We start from the raw sequence: 19,430 nt of genomic DNA, 5'->3' as shown, positions 1-19,430 counted from the left end.
ATCCTGAGCGCCTCCGAGCTTCGAGAGCGTGTGACCAAAACCTCTCTCCCAGAATGCACCTCTGCTGAAGCTTAATGTTCACTCTTGCAGGGGCTCCATGCACAGAGAAAGGCGTAAGTTCCTGAGGTCTGCCCTTAAGGAGTTAGCTACAGTCCTGGCTGACCAGCCTGGACTACTGGGACCAAAGGTACAGTAGTAGAGATTGACAGAAATTTAGATAATGAGTGCATAGAAATTGATAAATACATGCATCTGTAATCCAATGTTAATTAATGATAAGCTTAGATGATAAGCTCTATGGTAAATGTTATGATAAGCTCTTTGTGCTGGTTAGCTCATCACAGCAGGGTGTGCTCTGAGCTGATCAAGACCGATCCTCCTCTCTCTTTAGGCGCTGTTTGTGTTCATGGCCCTGTCCTTCGCCCGGGATGAGATCATTTGGCTCCTGCGTCATGCCGACAACATTCAGAAGAAGAGCACAGACGACTTCATAGACAAGTAAGAGCAGCCTCAGCCGCGACACCCTGAATGTTGTCTGTGCATGGGCGCCCCCAGCTGTCTCACATCACTCTGTGCTTTTCTCTGTGCAATCCAACTCTGTGGATTGAGGGCGTGTGGAGGGGGGGTTGCGGGGGTGGGGAGGGGGGATTGCGGGCGTGGGGAGGGGGGGTTGCGGGCGTGGGGAGGGGGATGGTGCCCCCCCCCCCACTGCTCCTCACTCGTTGCTGTTCTCAGGCACATCGCGGAGCTGATCTTCTACATGGAGGAGCTGAGGGCTCACGTGCGCAAGTACGGCCCGGTCATGCAGCGGTACTACGTGCAGTACCTGTCCGGCTTCGACGCCGTGGTGCTCAACGAGCTGGTGCAGGTGAGGCCGGGCATGATTGCTTTCTGCATTGCACTGTTTTTTTTTCCTTTTCATTTAGTGGTATGTGTGATGCAAAAGAACCAGGTCCCAGCTGGGGTAGCTGTCATATTTGCTCTTTCACCACTAGATGGAGGCCAAGTGTTTCAGACGTTTTCGAGAGTGAAGCATAAACTCCATTGAGTTCACATTGGACCCACCAAAAAAAGACCACAGTCTCCCTACCCTTCTCTCTCCAAGCTGGGCCTCTCCTCTGGAAGGGGTGTTGAGCACTCTGCCTCTAAACCTGGGTTTAATTCTGTCTTGGACATTGTATAAATCTGTATAAATTGTATAAAACGGTTCAACTTTGCCTTAAAACTGTGTTTAACGGTGAACCTGTGCTGCCTCTTTGGCTGTTAAGCTGTGCAACCACCCTGTCTGAAACAGCATTAAACTCTGTGCCTCTGTCCTAGAACCTGTCAGTCTGCCCTGAGGATGAATCCATCATCATGTCATCTTTCGTGAACACCATGACCTCTCTCAGCGTAAAGCAAGGTAACTAGCACTGCTACCCCTGGTCCACAAGTTAGCATAGCAACGGGTTAGTGTATTTACAGGCAAAAGTTCATTAGGGAACCGAGGAAGATATATTTCAGTTGCTTTTATTACATTGTATATTACATTACGTCATTTCCCAGAGCGACTTCCAAATAAGTGCATCACAATGCTAAGAGTAGTTATTGAAAAGTACTACACGAGGTCAGTAAAATACTGAGTTAAGAGCTAGACTAGGGTAGAGTGCTTTTTTTTTCCTTGAATAGAAAATAGGGATAGATAGGATAGATAGACAGGAAGGTAGCCTAGAGATGAAGCTTGAAGAAATGAGTTTTCAGCTTTTCAGCTTTTCAGCTCTTGAAGGCACCCAGGGAGTTTTTATCTCCATCTTCAGCAGTCTGTATGCAAATGTAGCCGTAGCTGAAATAAGCCCCTGGCGCAGTGCAGAGTCTCATTACAGCAGGAGTTGCCGTTCGTTTTTCCTGACGAGGTCAGAGTGCACCTGTGGCTCCCCGCCCACTCGTTCAGGCAGACTGGAAGGCGACACCGGGCCCCGCCCACAGGGCCAGTATGTGCTGGCTCTGAGAGAGCAGGGGGTTGTGGGAGGCGGGTGGCGAGGGTGGCGAGGGCGATCCCGTTGTCTGAGCGACGTGTGTCTGTGTGTTGCCCTGTTGCAGTGGAAGACGGGGACGTGTTCGATTTCAGAGGCATGCGCCTGGACTGGTTCAGATTGCAGGTAAGCCATCAGGGAGATGTGGGGGGGGGGGGGGGGGGGTTGTTGGTGTAAACGGGCGCAGAGGGATCGACTTCCAGCGTGCCTCATCAGGGGTAATTAGCACACTGCTGGTAATGAGGCGGAGACACTTAGCATCACGCCCATCTCGTCAGGTGTCCTGCGCTACCGTCTCCACGGGCGCCCGTTGTCAGGGCTACGGAGGCCACACTACTGGAAAGACCTCTTCTGCGTCCGCAATGCCTGAAATGCATCAGTCCTGTCATTGGATTTGATGGATGTTTATGAAATGGAATTTGGCTTTCTGCATACCCTAAAGCAAACAGTGGCAAAAGTGCACACACAAGCATTTTCATACGCTAGAAGAATGAGCCATTGATTCAGTGTTTCTCAGTCCTACTCCTGGAGCTCCCCTGTCCTGCATATCTTCTATCTATCTTTGCTCCAAACACACCTGATTGAAATGACTAACATGCTCTTGATTAAATCAGGTGTGCACAGCTAATCAAAAGTGCCACTGATGAGTTCAGTCAGGTAGGTTGAGCAGGGACAGATGGAAAAACATGCAGAGCGGGGGGGAGAATCAGTGATCTAGATGATTGGTTAACACCTCCCCCCCCCCCCCAAGACTCATTGAGATGAATGATGAGTAATACTGTTCTCTGAAGACCCAGGTAAGTGAGAATGCCGTGGTGCTTTTGTTCAGACTTGGAGGAATGCAGTATAATTTTCCAGGGCAGTTCAGCCCTCTCCACCCTGATGTACAATCACCCCACCCGGTTCAGTTCAGCTGCCGGGTCGGAAACGCCCGCCCCCGTCCCGGTTATCGGTTTAGGGCGAGGCAGCCATCCTGGCCCTGTCCGAAATGACTTTTCATCGGCCGCCTGGTCCCGCTGATTGCGTCTGGGCCTCCGCTCTGGGCGAGGCCCTGAAACGCTCCAGAAGGTTAACTCCGAAAAGCTGTCCGTTTAGCTTTGCGGTTTTTGCACAACTGAACAACTATTTTCTCAAGGCTGGGGTTTTCAAATCGGCACACATTTCACGGCCAGCCTCTGCTCCTTTACAACATTACACAAACACAGCTCCGCGGAAAAGCATAAGCAGCGGACCGTGTGTTTGGACTGCTCTGTGTTTGCCAGGGCAAAGAGCCAGTCAAGGAAGCCAGCAATACAACAGCTGACACATCTGTGTGTGTGTGTGTGTGTGTGTATATTCAAAGTTATATATATACCATGTCATTTTTTTTTCCCTCTGTCCCTAAAAATGGTTTGTGAAGTAAATGTCCATACACTGTCATTGTCACAGTATGTCGGGGTTGTGGCCGAAATAGTTCTCCTGTTATACTAATAAATATATTGGGTTAGAGTGTTTTTTTTTTCAGTTTTGCCTGGATGCCGTAGCCATGAAGGCTGTTTAAGTTATTATAGTGGCAAGCCTTTGAAGAAGCGGAGTATCTTTTCTCAAAATGTGGGGAGGGTAAATGCAGCCTTCCCTGCTTCCTACCCTTGCTCCTTGCCCTCCACACACTGAGCTGCCCCTGGTGTCTGACCTGACGAGGATGCACTCCCGTGGAATCATGGGAAGGCTCTGAGGTCTGGAGTGTGCAGGTTCATTAGGTGTAGTTCACATCTGTTTTTGCGGTGCTCTCCTTCTATGGTCTTCTCACAGGCTAGTCATGGCAGTCACGCTCCCGATGACAGACCTTTAAAATGAGCCTAAAAATATGGGCACGGTTTAGGTTTTTCCAAGTTCCTTTTACATACTTTGTGGTATATTTATACACCTGATTTAAGATCCATGAAACATTGTGTGTTTATTTGTTTTATTTTTTTAAACCCGTTTTGAGTTCAGCACCTGCTACATGTCGTCATGTCTTACTACCTTGGCACAGAGTGGACTTTCAGCTGGCAAAAAATTAAGAAGGGAAAGTAGCGTTTTGAGGCATTTAAGCAGTGTTTGAACTGCATTTGAACAGTGTTTGAACTCCGTTTGAGCGGCGGCTGAACTGCATTTGAACAGCGTTTGAACAGTGTATGAACAGTTTTATAACGGCATTTGAACAGCATTTTCATGTTGTCACTCGGGCCTTCCAAAAGCACGCTTTACTTGTGAAAAGAGACAGCTTCAGCATTTCGCTGGCGGGACCGCGTCCGGGCCTCCACAGATAAAACCACGGCGCTGACGCACTTAGATTATCCCGGCATCAAAGCAGCGCAGCCCACTGAAACTCCAGAGAATCCGTTTCTCAGGCCCGTGTTTTTTTTTTATCTCGCACACTGCACTTCAGAGGGCGCGCAGTCCGGTCGGCCGTCATCGCTCGGTCACTGTCATCAACCGTATCAAGTTAACACGAATGTTTACCCAGAACCCCCCCCAGATGCTAATGACATGTTAAAGCAACAAACTACATTTTTTTTCACTCATCCTGGGTCAAATTTCAAACCGATTTTTGCTTTTATTTATTCAATTATTTGTTTTTCTTGGGATTTTTTGAAATGGAAATTGGTCTAATGAAAAATTCAGCTGAAGTCTTCTGGCTTGAAAGAGAAAGACAAAGCATAAGGCGTGTGCTAATGAGTGAGGCCTGGTTTGAGCTGAGAGCGTGACAGCCTGTGTTCCTTCCAAACAGGCCTACACCAGCGTGTCCAAGGCCTCTCTGGGAATCGCAGACCACAAGGAGCTGGGCAAGATGATGAACACTATCATTTTTCACACCAAAATGGTCGACTCCCTGGTGGAAATGCTGGTGGAAACCTCAGATCTCTCCATATTCTGGTAAGAGACAGACCCCATTTTCCCTCACATGCAAATGCAGCTACACTTTACAGTGGATGGAAATGGCTCTCCAAGTGCATATTAGTTTGAGCCGTTCCAGGTTCGTAAAGTGGAAGCTCCCTGTCTCACTTAGTACTCGCCGGCCTTTAGTAAAACCTGGACAGGATCAAACCGCTGTGCATTGGGAATGCTCCTTCCAGCACGGCTTTAGAAATGGTAAAAGCCATGATTAGTCTGTAAGATGCAGGTGTTCAGTCTGCATACATCGCTGGCACGTCGTTATTCTGAAGCTTCCAGCATCTCATCCGTGTTTTTCAGGAACTCAAACTTATATTTATTGCAGAGTCAGTAAGAAAGACAGCAATCAGGAAGGAACATGGTCTCGCTAGCTTTTTTTGTTTTTTTTTTTCCTCTGTCCCGCTGCCTTCGCACCAGGTCAGGGAAGGACAGCCAGTTCAGAGCCCGTTAGATATGAGTCCACCAGATGCAGGGCCTGGCTGTGCCAGTTCTCCCTCTCTGTGTCTTTTTTGCTCTGATAGCTTTTACAGCCGGGCGTTTGAGAAGATGTTCCAGCAGTGCCTGGAGCTGCCCTCCCAGTCCCGATACTCCATCTCCTTCCCCCTGCTCTGCACCCACTTCATGAGCTGCACCCACGAGCTCTGTCCTGAGGAGGTAAGAGATGCAGCCTGTGCTTCACCCTGCTCCACACACACGCCCACGCGCACGCGCACACACACACACACACACACCATGAGCTGCACCCACGAGCTCTGTCCCGAGGAGGTAAGAGATGCAGCCTGTGCTTCACCCTGCTCCACACACACGCACACACACACACACACACACACGCACACACACACACACACACGCACACGCGCACGCACGCACGCACGCACACACACACACACACACACACACACACACACACACACACACACCATGAGCTGCACCCACGAGCACTGTCCCGAGTAGGTAAGACATTCAGCCTCTGCCTCACACACACCCGCACACTCTCACACACACACACACACACACACACACTGTGAGCTGCATCCACGAGCTGTGCCCCGAAGAGGTCAGAGACACACACAGGCCCGAGGCCTCATTCAGTGTTTAACTCACCAGGTCGTCTCACGTTCAACCTTTCCTTTCAGTTTCACATTACCTTACATTACAGTATTGTCATTTACCACTCGTATCCAGAGCCACTTACATAGATTACAGTTATTACATGTTATCCGTTTATACAGCTGAACATTTACTGAGGCGTTTATGGGTTACGTACCTTGCCCAAGGCTACAGCAGTGCCCCAACAGGGAATTGAACCAGCAACCTCTAAGTTACGAGCACTGCTTGTTACTGCTGTGCTACACCGCCATTTTACTGCCATTGTATTCGATTGCCTGGCCAGGACATTTCTTTTGCAGTGCATTGCATGTATGCACAGTAGACGCCCTTACCCGGGGCGGTAAACATATCTTACATTTTTACATATGAGCCCTTTCCGCAGCCGGATATGGAGTGAAGCAGCTCAGCTTAAGTGGCTCTCTCAGGGGTACAGCAGCAGCACCCCTCCGGCAGGAAGTGGTCCATGTAGCGGGGGCGCCCGCTCCGAAACGGAAAAGCTGAAAAGCGTGATTTATTAAACGCGTAATTGAACGGTACACCCGGGGGCAGCCACCGCCACTCTCGTCAGGGGTACGGAAACCCAAAACACGCGCCACGCACAACGGCTTCTTGTTTCCCCGCGAGCCGAGGCACGCCGGCCACGCTCGCCGAGTGTTTGTTCCTGCAAAACACGCTGCTCTCCAATGTCTATGTAGCCCGGTAAATAACATCTGTTGATGTTTCTAATTGGTTGGCCAACGCTGCCAGCAGGATTGGTACAATGAGGGATCTTATCTGGGTTAGCGAGTAGTAAAAGGAGAACTTTTTCCAAAAAAAAAAACTGATCTGAAAACACTTAGAGGAATAAAAGAGATTTATTGAGCCATAGAAGGCTTGGATTTCCCTTATTCAAACATGAAACTCCCTCTCTCAGCATGTCTCTGAAATAATGTTCTCCCTAAGTCCACTCCACGCAAGCTTTAGACAGCTGCAGACCGTGTTTATGTTGGAAAAGCTCAAATAGTTTCCAGGAGCATTTCCATTTCTGACCTGCACAGAAAAATTCCTTCAGCACAGTTTATAGTAACGGTAAAAGATTGTGCAGTCACAGCAAAGGTCTCGCTCGCGTCCAGGTTAAATCACCGTAGATGTGCCTTTTTTTCATACCCAGGTTCACAGAAAAAAAGTGAGGTTTTCATGCAATTGCCTTGTCTATACTGTAACTGAAATCCAGTGCGTCTGAGTGCCCTCAATTATAGGTCAATCAGCCATGTGCAAATGATTGTCTTTGAAAGAAGGTTGCATGACAGAGTAATTGGCCACCTTCGTTCATCTGTTACATCAGATAGTGTGTTGTGTCTGTTTGATTTTCCAGCAGCTCAAGATGAGGTGAAAGGTCTTTTTCCCCCGAAACACCTGTAAATTGCGTTCTTCCCCCCCACCTGCGTTCCAGAACAATGTCAGCGTCTGTTTGAGGGCAGGAGAGTAATTTAGCTGAAGGGCTGTGCGTGACATGAAGGCTCGTTTGGCTGCTTGGCTGTGTGAGGAGTCTGCAGCTCTCCGTGAAGTTCAGCAACACTCAGGGGCCCTTCTTTTTTGGATAAAATCTTTATTGGTTTAACAACAACCAACACGCTTTGACATAATCTGTCATCGGGGTTGTATGAGGAAAGCGGTAACGGTTACGACGGCCCCCTGCTGACCTCATCTCCCTTTCAGTCTACAGGAAGTGACACACGGGCTTCCTTTCCTGAGGTCGCCGTGCCACCCTGACGTTGTGTGGTAGTAACCCCCGTTGTCCTGTCCCGTTTCCCTCCCTGCCGACCCCCCCCCCCCTTTCAGAGGCACCACATCGGAGACCGCAGCCTGTCCTTGTGCAACATGTTCCTGGACGAAATGGCCAAGCAGGCGCGCAACCTCATCACGGACATCTGCACCGAGCAGTGCACCCTGAGCGACCAGGTGAGGGGTCGTCGCCACAGAGACCGGCCCGCCGAGGGTCGGTGGGGTGGGGCGGGGGATGTGGGGCGCGCGTGTTCTCCTGGGGTGTCGTTCCCTGAACTCCCGCCAGAACGCAATTAATATGATTTCGGGGAAAGCACATGAAGAGGAGGTCAGGGCTCACGAGCGGCAGGGTAGCGCTGTGCTTCGCAGGAGCTTTTCAGCCGAGACGGCCTCCGGGATTGCAGCGGTTTTACGGCGGTTTCTCAATGCTGCCACGCTCATGCAGAGACCACAGACGGCTCCCCTCCGCAACGACCCCTCCTGCTGCACCGTGTAACCCCTCCTGCTCGCCGGTTCACGGGCGTTTAAAAAAAAATTGAGATAAAAAAACGTTTTCCTGTTTCTGTGTGACACAGCTGCTGCCCAAGCACTGCGCCAAGACCATCAGCCAGGCGGTGAACAAGAAGTCGAAAAAGCAGACAGGGAAGAAGGGCGAGCCGGAGAGGGAGAAGCCGGGGGTGGAGAGCATGAGGAAGAACAGGCTTCTGGTTACCAAGTAAGTGCCGTCGGCTCCTCTTACATGCGGGGGGTCACGGGGGCAGATCGGGTTCCCCCCACGGGTCAGGTTACGCCCAGTGCTGAATAACGTGGCCCAGTCTCACTGACTGACCCGGCACTGTTAAAAACCACGTCCCCGGTCCCATGATGTCCCCCACCCCTCTCGTACAGGGGTACACGAATACCACGTGGGTTACCACAGGGACCAGCAGCCAGTGTGGATGCTCAAAAGGGACGGGAGCAAAAAGACAAAGACAATGATGACTGTCCTTCATTTACATTACATTAACATTAAAGATGTTTCCATCTAAAATAACACCTTCATTCTCAGAGCATGGGAGCAGGTTAGCAACCAATTGCTTACGTTTGCACAGGTCACTGCGCACTTAAGCGTTACATTACATTATTGTCATTCAGCAGGCGGTGTTATCCAGAACAACTTACATAGCCTACAGCCGTTACATGTTACCCATTTATACAGCTGGATATTTACTGAGGCAGCTCTGGGTTAAGTGCTTTGCCCAAGGGTACAACAGCAGTGCCCCAGCAGGGAATAGAACCTCCAACCTTTCGGTTACAAGCCTTGCTCCTTACCGCTATGCTACACTGCCACCCCACTGGCTCGACCGACTTCCCCAGGATAACGAGTGTCTAACGCCGCCTGTGTCTGCCGTGTTTTTTCCCAGCCTGGACAAGCTGCACACGGCGCTCTCAGAGCTGTGCTTCTCCATCAACTACGTGCCCAACATGGTGGTCTGGGAGCACACCTTCACCCCCCGAGAGTATCTCACGTCCCACCTGGAGATCCGCTTCACCAAGTGAGTTAGTCCGGCCTGCATCACAACCAGGGTGCCTCATTTATTCAAACACAGCAGGGTCTGGCAGTGAAGGCAGTCACAGACCCTGATCCAGCCCCCAGACTCAGGACCATTGGAAATTCAGCACAGATTCCTCATTTTATTCCGCATTGTGTTGCTGTTCCCTTCAGTTATGCTTATTGTAAATTTTACCTGCCCTGCTGAAAGTGACTGCTTGATGATAGCTTTCAACGTGGATGTATTTTCGTGTTTGCTGCCAAGGGAAATTATTGTCTAATTCTTCCCGTGAGGCCGTTCAATCCGTCAGTGAGCCGAAAAGCAAAAAAAATGCCCTCTTAGTTAAGGGTTTGATTCGAGTGATTTATTGGAACAGCGGAGCGGGCTTTTGGGCCGCGGTGAGTTTTGATCGGGCTCCAGAACCAGGCCTCTCCAACTAAATAAACACGGAGTGAGGAGCCACAGGGATTTTCCACTGTGGGGTTCAAGGCTGTGACGTGGGTACCTTGGCCAGCTCCCCCATCTCTGGCTGAGAACCCCCCGAAAACCTGCCCTGTTCCACTGCGATGGGGGCCTATTAGCGCCATTAACTGGTCGGGCCTCGCTCTGCTCCTCCAGATCAGCGGGGGATCGGCCCTTTTACAGGCCCCGGAGGGGGCGGCCGGCGTTTGGAGGGATACGCACGTCTCGCTGTTTGTAAACGGCGCAGCGGCCGAGCAGAGTGTGAGAACCGTTTCGGCTCTCGGCGTGCCAAGGTCATAATGTAGCCACAGCCGTAGCACCGGTCCAGCCGCCGTATGCCGCGGCCGGGCCACCTGCCGGAGGGGAAAGTGCGAACGCAGCAGTAATTTCTGCTCCGCCCCGCCCGTCGCCCTCCCCTCCCACTGCCCCTGGCCTCTGTGTGATTGACAGGTTTTTGTTTTCGGTTTCCCCTCAGGTCCATCGTGGGGATGACCATGTACAACCAGGCCACGCAGGAGATCGCCAAGCCGTCGGAGCTGCTGACCAGCGTGCGCGCCTACATGACCGTGCTGCAGTCCATCGAGAACTACGTGCAGATCGACATCACCAGGGTCTTCAACAACGTGCTGCTCCAGCAGACCCAGCACCTGGACAGCCACGGGGAGCCCACCATCACCAGCCTCTACACCAACTGGTGCGTGCTGCACTCTGCTCTGACACTGAGGCGCTGACTCAGTGCGTCTCCCTCATGGTCTCTCTCTCTCTTTCTTTGTCTTTCTGTCTCTTTTTCTGTTTTTCTCTTCCAACCTCTCTCTCTCTCTTTTCTCTTCCTATCGCTCTCTCTCTCTCTTTCTTTTTTTCTCTATCTCTCTCCTTCTTTATTGCTCTCTCTCCCTCTTTCTTTTTTTGTCTATCTCTCTCCTTCTTTATCTCTCTCCCGCTCTCAGAATCACAGCAGCAGGGCAACACTGCCTGTGTTACACTCATGATATCAATGATCAGATCTCTGATAAAACTGGAATATGTGTTCTACAAAATCTTTTCACAGCAGTTTTGTTGATGCAAGCATTGAAATAAAGGGTTTTAACATCTCAAAGTCTCTCTCCCTTCCTCTCTCTCTCCCTCTTTCTCTCTCTGGTGCCTGACTCAAACCCGTGACATTGACCTGTCATTAGAAATGTTGATTCGGTGTAAGTGGATGGTCACATTGATGTGTAAATGGACAATCCCCTCTTTCTCCCCCACTCTCTCTCTTCCTCTCCCTCTCTCTCCCTCTCCCTCCCCACCCCACAGGTATCTGGAGACCCTGCTGAGGCAGGTGAGTAATGGCCACATTGCGTATTTTCCCGCCATGAAAGCCTTCGTCAATCTCCCCACGGAAAACGAGCTCACCTTCAACGCCGAGGAGTACTCTGACATTTCAGGTGAGACGGCAGGATATGGCCACCAATCATCTGCTTCTGCTCCTTAGTTACTCCCAAATCACCCCCCCCCCCCCCCCCGCCACTGGTGTTCTGAGTCTGCCAGTGACCCTGAAAAGGTGTCACCAGTGACATCACTGCGCTTGTCTCCCCGCAGAGATGAGGTCGCTCTCCGAGCTCCTGGGACCCTACGGCATGAAGTTCCTCAGCGAGAGCCTCATGTGGCACATCTCCTCCCAGGTGGCTGAGCTCAAGGTGAGGTCAAGGGGGTGGGCAGAAGAAGCCTTGCTGGCACAGGGTCAGCAGTGTGGTGTGGGGCAGTGTGGTGCAGTGGGAAGGAGCAGGGCTTATAAGCAAAGGTTGCCAGTTCGGTTCCCCGGTGGGTTGCTGTGGTTATGCCCTTGGACAAGGTGCTTAACTGAAATTCCCTCAGTAAATATCCATATCTGGTTTTTAGTAGAATGACAGGGAAGAAATACAGAGTGCTTTTGTTCATGAATCTGATCAAAGCACAACTTGAACTCTCACATGTTTAAACAATACTTTACTCATACCAAGTCAGAATTTTTCAGTGATGGAATTTTGCTCTTCAAAACTGAAAATAGTATTAGGCTTATTGCTTTTTTTCTTCTCAGAAATGTCATTTATGCATAAACGGAGGTTTCAATAGCTGAAACCTAATTTGAAAAATGGTAAAAGAATTATGAACATATTTCGCATTGCATTCTTGATTGCAGTTGGTGGTTAAATCCCAGGGGCCAGCTTAAGCGTGTGAAAGCAGCTTTGGCAAGAATTTATTACACTCTAACATGCAAACCTTTCCATCCCCATCTGAAAGCAGTTTGGATAAGAAAATACATTTCATATCTGATCGAAGTTGTTATACGTTCAAACATCACGGTTTTTAGCATGTGTAAGCCAACAATAAGCTGCCTTCTAAAAGTGCAAATAGTACTCTGTCAGTAAAAAGGAGGTACATAAAGTGTCTGTTTGCCTGTCTGTCTATCAAATAGGTCCAGTAATATAGTTTCTGTCTGTCTGTCTGTCTGTATCAACCTAAGTCTAATAATATAGTTTTTTATATCTATCTATCTGTCTGTTTATTTTTCTGTCTGTCTGCCTGTGTATATATTTCTCCCACTCTCTCTTCCTCTCTCGCTGCATGCATACATACATACATACATACATACATACATTCCTTTATACATACATACAAGGCAATTGACAGTTGAAGATTTAGACGCGTGAATGGCTGAGAGCCCCTGGAGCAGTGGGAGCATGTGGTCTGCCTCGCCGCTGCTTCCTGTTTCCTGAGGGGGTCTGGTCCCGTCCGTGACCACTTCCTCCCTCCTCCCTCTGCAGAAACTGGTGGTGGAGAATGTGGAGGTTCTGACCCAAATGAGGACCAGCTTCGACAAGCCCGAGCAGATGGCGGCGCTCTTCAAGAAGCTCACGTGTGGGTGCTCCTCTGGGCCCGGCAGAACCAGAACCCAGGCAGCTGCTCTGCCAGGACCCAAACCAGCCACAGACTGCCTTTATAGAGCAGTAACATTGCCTCCTTTGATATCCGCGTCTGTTCAGTTTTATGCCCCGTCATGGTGGCCTTCCTCCCTTTTGCTCTTAGTTATTCGGTCATTATTTCTGCTCGGCGGTTGCATTGCGGGCTGACGGCCCTTTGTTAACATGTGGCTCAGATAATGTTTTAATATTGTTCGGCGAGATTTAAGCACATATTTGTGGTCGGTGTTTTTGACCGCGTGTGTTCGCTGCGAGGCTGACTTTTTTTTTATTTGCGGTGGTCTTGCAGCAGTCGACAGCGTGCTGAAACGGATGACAATCATCGGGGTCATTCTGTCATTCCGATCGCTGGCCCAGGAGGCTCTCAGAGACGTGAGTTTGGTCTTTTTAGTCCTTCTGTCTGTGCCCCATGTTTCACTGATATTAGCAATGGCACACTATTGTCCTGAACATCAACTGTGTGTGTCAGCTGCATCTGGAATGCAGCACGTTGAATAGCCAGCCAGCAATGTAACCATCCCAGATGCATGGAAGGCATGGTGATTGAGGTGAACAATGGCTGTATAATTGCTCCAGAGCTGTTCTGATGCATGACTTCCACCCCTCCTCAGGTGCTCTCCTGTCACATTCCCTTCCTGGTGAGCTCCGTGGAAGATTTCAAGGACCACATTCCCAGAGAAACTGACATGAAGGTAGGGAGCCTGAGGACAGCTGGGAGTTCGGGACGTTGGTTTAGAACACTGGCAGGACGCTTACTTGACCTGACCTTGGCTCTCTAGAATTGATTGGCTCTTAGGCGAGAGTGTCATGCTTGGGGTGAAGACTGATTGGCTCACAAATGGCCTGATTATGTTTGGGGACAGACTGGCTCTTACCTGACCTGACTACACTCAGGGTGAAAACTGATTAGTGCTTAGCTGACCTGATCATTTCTCTGGGCGAGAACTGACTGGCTCCTTCCTCCCAGGTGGCGATGAATGTGTACGAGCTCTCCTCAGCTGCGGGACTGCCCTGCGAGATCGACCCCGCCCTGGTGGTGGCTCTCTCCTCACAGAAGTCAGGTGAGGACAACACTCCAACGAACACATGAAAGAAAATATCATGAAATCGACACACGTTTCCCGACATGTGGCTCTTTGAGAAAAGCAGCGGTAGGAAGAAAACATATTTCTGCCGCAGTCGGCCTCTTAAAGGGTGGACTTCGTCTTTTACGTGATGGGGTCTGCCAAATGATTTACTGGAAATGAACTTTGTGCTGCGCACCTCACGCAATTACATCTGTTTTGTTAAGAGACCACAGAACAACAAATATGAGATGTTCGGTCACGGTGCTGAAACGTTAAGTGCTCTCACATGTTCGATATCCGATGCAGTGTACCCATCTGCCAATCTGGCAGTTCTGCGGGAGGATGACTCACGGTTTAAAACAAGTTTAAAGTAATTAAATGATAATAGCAGAGAGTGTGCCGAAGCGCAGACAAATCAAAGACAATGAAATGCAGGAACGGTGAACGGGAGGATCAAGATGGGGGCAGCACGCTTTGTCGTGAGTTACTGTACAATTAAGGTGCGTCTCATCGCTATCTGTGTTTAAGCTACGGAGGAATCCGCTTCGCAGGGCTTTTTGGTAACGCACAGACCTGTGTGTTATCTTGTCGGTATGCAGGCTTACTGGATAAGTGCTGTGAGCACATTCCATTTTCTGATTTCCTCTTGTTTTTCAACCTGTTCCCCAGTCTGCTCTCCATGTCCCAGACCCGCTTCTTAAAAGAAATGTGTAGGCAACAGGAAGGGCGGAATGTGAAGGAAAGGCGGCTGTAACGGGATCGTGTCGGACGTACCGCTGGCACAGAGTCCTCCCTGCTCTTTGGTCATCGTCAGGTCACTCGCTTTCAGCCGCAGTGAAGCTTTGAAAGTGAGGAGGAACCTCGTAATGCACAGTGTCCCTAGGCTGTGAGTGCTGGCTGGGGAGCAGATGAGAGGTGGAATACAGACACCCCCCAGCTCCCCCAGTGCCTCTTGGAGCATTTGGGATTCGGGGCCAAGTCTCTGGTGTCAGCAGACGTTTTTATTATTGGCACCAGCTGTTGAAAGCAAACCTCATGTCATGTTACATACCCAGATTGGTCCTATTGAGTCATTACAGTTAATTACCATGCCGTACCACTCTTTGTCTTGGCTCTTTATACTAGTCTCAGTGTTACATCAGTAACGGTGGACAAGGGAGAGCAAGCAGCGCCCTGGTGTACTTTTTTCTCTCACTTTATTCCTTTTTAAACCAGGCTTAGGGTGTGTTTGACTGTATTATTATCCGCTGTAATGCAATCACTCATCAGCCTCCTTTGCACTCGTAACCAGAGAACATCAGTCCTGAGGAGGAGTACAAGATCGCCTGCCTGCTCATGGTGTTTGTGGCGGTTTCCCTGCCGACCTTGGCCAGCAACGTCATGTCACAGTACAGCCCTGCGATTGAAGGTAACCGCTGCTCGACCTTTCAGCGCCGAGGCAAAGGCGACCAAACCTCAGCCCACAGAGTCCTTTCTGGGAAACTGTTCAGTTCGCGGGTGTCCGCTAAATCAAATGGTCCATCTTGGTGGGCAGTGCATTATGGTTAATGACAGTGTTTGTACTAACACTCTGATCTCTTTTAAGGGCATTGCAACAACATTCATTGTCTGGCAAAGGCTATAAACCAGATAGCAGCAGCCCTGTTCACCATTCACAAGGGCAGCATTGAGGACCGTCTGAAAGAATTCCTGGCGGTAAGCGCGGCTCTCGAAAACGAGATGCAATTTACTATAAACTGTTCATTTGTAGCACTTACAGCAGAAGCAGTTGCTTCAGATGTTTGTTTAATCGTTCGCTGTGCTGGGAGTTTTTTGTTCTGAAGCATTTTACACACACTGAGCTTTTCATGGAACTGCTTATAACAGCTCCATTACAGTTTTTTTTTTTTTTGGGGGGGGGGGGGGGGGTAATGAATGATTTAGTTATGCGTGTTTTCTTAACCCGAATAGTTTAACATTAATTTTCCACAACAGGCCGTGATTGGAAATCATTCATTGTGTCTGAAAGGCATTCTCCTGGCAGAGAATTTCTCTCTTTCAGTGGGATCATTTTAACTCCGCTCTAGTTTATAGTTCCTACACTGAAAGGGTTTGGAGCCTCTCAAAATGTATTCCTGCATGCTTGCTGAAATATTATTTCTGTTTTTACCCCTTAAATGCCATATACTTACACCATGGCTTAAAGTATTTAGTTATGTTCCAAAAAATGTGCTTAGAGGCAGCAGTGGAGCATAGTGGTAAGTGGTAGGGCTCATAACCGAAAGGTTGCTGGTTCAATTCCCTACTGGGGCACTGCTGCTGTACCCTTGGGTAAGGTACCTAACCCTGAAATACTGTATCCCACTAAATATCCAGCTGTATAAATGGATAACATGTAAAAAAAAAAAAAAAAATCAAAAACCAAGGTAAGTTGCTCTCGATAAGACCGTCTGCTGAATGACAATAATGGAATGCAATGTAAGGCTTAATCGCTCACAGTCATCCGTGCAAGCGTAAGCAGTCAGTTGCTAACTTGCCACCCCGTGCTCTGAGAGTGAAGGTGTTATTTCAGCAGGCAGCATCTTTAATTGCCATCACTCCATGTTAAAATGTAACAACTGTTGCTGTATATAAATGTGATATGATATTTGTAAGCTCTGGGAAAGAAAGAGATTTAACACTGAGTTTATTTATGTGGTGTGCATGATATCCGTCTTGCTACATGTCGCAGGGCAGGCTGTTTGACTGTGGAGAAGCGGGTCTCTGCTTTCTGAGCTAACGCTGGAGGTGCTGTGCTGCAGCAGCCAGTCGGGCGCGTCCGGGTTGCGCAAGCGACTTGGCACGAGCGGCGCGCACGGTTTAAGACAACATGTCCTTGACATCACGCGTATCGAATGTTCTGTGACCGCAGTTTTCGCCAGCGGGACCGTTATCCTCGCAGACGAAGTTAGAGCTGTTCAGGGGAGGAAGGAGAGTGACTGACGCGGGGGATCGTTTGCCTCTCACCAAACGCAGTGCACCGTGCAGAACGCAAACGTCCTTTCTCCCCGTAAACCCCCGCTGCTGCTGTGTCCTGTGTTACAGCTCGCCTCGTCCAGCCTGCTGAAGATCGGCCAGGAGACGGACAAAACGACAACGCGGAACAGGGAATCTGTGTACTTGCTCCTCGACATGGTGAGTCAGTCGCCCCAGGGGAGAGCACAGCCAGGGGGCCAGAGGAGGTCCTTCCAAAAAAACATCCCCCTCGTCGGAAGCCCGTTGTTACTCATTGTTTTTGCATATGTATCTTGTTGCTTAATATTCCACAGTCAAACCCATTACGGAGTCACAGTGTCAAAACAATTCTGATATGACAGAGGGAGAAAATGGCAGTTCATTAAGTCTCAGCAGTGAAAGCCTTGAGGCTGCTTTAAGAAACAAGAAAACATTCCTTTTAAATGTTGCAATGCTTTGGCATCAGCTTAAGCTGTACCATACGTATTGATTCATTCCTCCACTGCAAAGTAAAGATGCAAAAACTTACTTCGAAAGGGCATGGTGGGCAGTCTGAAAATTGGTGCTGTAGTGAGATGTCCCACATCCTTATTAATACCCCGCTTTTATATGTTGATGGATTGCTTGTAGATCAAGTAGTCTTAAGTCACATGCCTTTCAGCTGTCAGCCATTTAGGAAAGGACTTTCTACCTGATACAGGCTAGATGGTTCGTGTTATTACCTCGTATGTATTGAGGTCATAAAGGCCCACAGTCATTACAGTCAATTGCTATAGAATGCAAAGGGTTTTCATCTCATAAAAAAACATTTTCATTGTTAAAGATAAAAAATAGTTCTTTACACAAATAGTACATGCAAACAACTTGAGTTGGGGAAAGGGGCTGCACATCTGTGTCTCTGTGATCTGTCCATTGCAAATGAACAGGATTTTGCTGGTATTGCACTGGACATTTGAGTATTCACCAGATGGGAAGGCTCCTGTGTCAGAGCACAACTTCTTACGTGTCCCACCCAAAGTAGCCGTGTGTTTGCAGTCTGACCACAGCAGCACTTCGAAAAGGACCACGCTGTGGAGGCCCAATCAGAAGGCAAAATCCAAAACAAAACACACACACACCCACAAACAGACATGGAGTAATATTATGAAGGAAATGTGCCATATCAAATTAAGTTTCTCACAGGCATACATGCAACCTATATTAGTGCAATGGAATCAAATTACAAGTAGTCTACTAGTAATATATTCTTCCATTTATCAGCTCTAAAGCACAATGCTGTTTTTTACTGCTGTGCCATACCACAGATAATGAAGTTACAGCAGCGCGTGATCTGCTTGTACAGCACTTATTGTCTATTTGGGCAGTTTTAGTCACAGAAGTTCTGTTATGACCAGATATTCAACTTCACCGTTCCTTCCATCCTAGAACTAGGAGGTTCTGACGCTGTCTGCATTCCTGTGCAATTCCTGTGGATATTCTGTTTGAGATCACGCCTCTTAAAGAATGTCCGTAACGAGCCAGAAAATCAGAACGCTTGTAGCTTCAGTAATGGCAGAGACAGAATTTTGAGTGAGACGCACCCTGTGCTGTCTGCCTGGTCCTTTAGGAATCTTGATATTAAGAATCTATGGTTTATTCAGCCTTAGCAGTAATGTTCTTACTGTTGAGGCATAACTGTTCAACTGAGTCTAACTGTTGGTTAGACCTACAGTCCTATCCAAGTGCAAATTTTTAGAGAGTAAACCAAACCTACTCAGGCTACTCAGCCTCCGCCCTGCAGGGTTACAGTCTGGCATATTCTCCAGCTCATTAATGACCAACCAACACTTTCTGAACTAGAAATGGAGGCAGAATGGATCCGGTTAAGTTGAAATAAGTAGTTAAACACCCCGTTGGAACACAAGCCCACTGAAACCATAGAAACACAAGAGAAAAAAGATGAGCAGCAAGATGCTGATCTGAATCATGGGCCTGTGTTCTCTCAGTGAGTCACGATAAGCTCTTGGCTTCTCTTGCCATGTTTCTGTTCCAGATTGTGCAAGAATCCCCCTTCCTTACCATGGACCTTCTGGAGTCTTGCTTCCCCTACGTCCTGCTGAGAAACGCCTATCATGCTGTCTACAAGCAGAGCGTCACCGCTTCAGCATAGAAGACACTCACCTGGGGCCAGGATGTGCATAGATGAAAACGTGGGTCTTGGTGACACAGACCACCATGGGCTTGTTTTACATGATAGTCTTAAGAAAAGAGCGATGACTTTTTTGTGGGATCAGACCTTTTTTTTTTTTTCTTCAAAAAATTGTTTTAAAGATGAGTTGTTTCCTATAACACTTACAGTAACCTATAAGCTTGGTTGATGAGAGCTAGTGACACTACTAAATTAAATTTTTTGAAGAGCATCTGTGTTTCAGAACTGAAAGACAAAATGACATGAAAAATAAACAGAAACACTAAGGAAGGGGTGGGGGGGTAGGGGGCGGGGTGAGTTTTAAGTATCTACAATCATCCAGAGTATTTTGCTCGTTTATTGACCAATGCTTCGATGATACTCAGTGATTCTTTTTAGAATGTTGTTCTAGATTTCATCCGTGAGAGTTACGTGCATTTTTTTCTGTGGACTTGCATTTTTTTACACTTTTTTTTTTTGTTTTCTTA

General features: G+C 48.6%; 1 protein-coding gene across 4 annotated transcripts in view; it reads left to right on the top strand.

Annotated features, from left to right (window-relative positions):
- LOC118788799 (nck-associated protein 1-like) overlaps positions 1-19,199 on the top strand; it is a 39,950-nt gene extending 20,751 nt beyond the window's left edge. For all 4 annotated transcript variants that reach the window (XM_036544898.1, XM_036544896.1, XM_036544895.1 and 1 more), the window contains 21 exons: positions 91-187; positions 392-498; positions 736-868; positions 1,321-1,402; positions 2,080-2,138; positions 4,765-4,910; positions 5,450-5,582; positions 7,860-7,979; positions 8,378-8,517; positions 9,206-9,337; positions 10,272-10,490; positions 11,090-11,220; positions 11,375-11,472; positions 12,580-12,673; positions 13,025-13,107; positions 13,347-13,427; positions 13,703-13,796; positions 15,094-15,210; positions 15,388-15,497; positions 16,866-16,955; positions 18,808-19,199. In XM_036544898.1, the coding sequence (XP_036400791.1) occupies positions 91-187; positions 392-498; positions 736-868; positions 1,321-1,402; positions 2,080-2,138; positions 4,765-4,910; positions 5,450-5,582; positions 7,860-7,979; positions 8,378-8,517; positions 9,206-9,337; positions 10,272-10,490; positions 11,090-11,220; positions 11,375-11,472; positions 12,580-12,673; positions 13,025-13,107; positions 13,347-13,427; positions 13,703-13,796; positions 15,094-15,210; positions 15,388-15,497; positions 16,866-16,955; positions 18,808-18,924 (2,383 nt within the window). In that variant the 3' untranslated portion in view covers positions 18,925-19,199. The remainder of the gene's footprint in view (positions 1-90; positions 188-391; positions 499-735; positions 869-1,320; positions 1,403-2,079; positions 2,139-4,764; positions 4,911-5,449; positions 5,583-7,859; positions 7,980-8,377; positions 8,518-9,205; positions 9,338-10,271; positions 10,491-11,089; positions 11,221-11,374; positions 11,473-12,579; positions 12,674-13,024; positions 13,108-13,346; positions 13,428-13,702; positions 13,797-15,093; positions 15,211-15,387; positions 15,498-16,865; positions 16,956-18,807) is intronic.
- The last annotated feature ends 231 nt before the right edge of the window (positions 19,200-19,430 follow it).

Source organism: Megalops cyprinoides, chromosome 14 (assembly GCF_013368585.1).
Source record: "Megalops cyprinoides isolate fMegCyp1 chromosome 14, fMegCyp1.pri, whole genome shotgun sequence".
In the NCBI taxonomy this organism is placed as follows: Eukaryota; Metazoa; Chordata; class Actinopteri; order Elopiformes; family Megalopidae; genus Megalops; species Megalops cyprinoides.
Note: the sequence above shows the minus strand (reverse complement) of the source record. Positions and strands in the feature narration are given on the sequence as shown.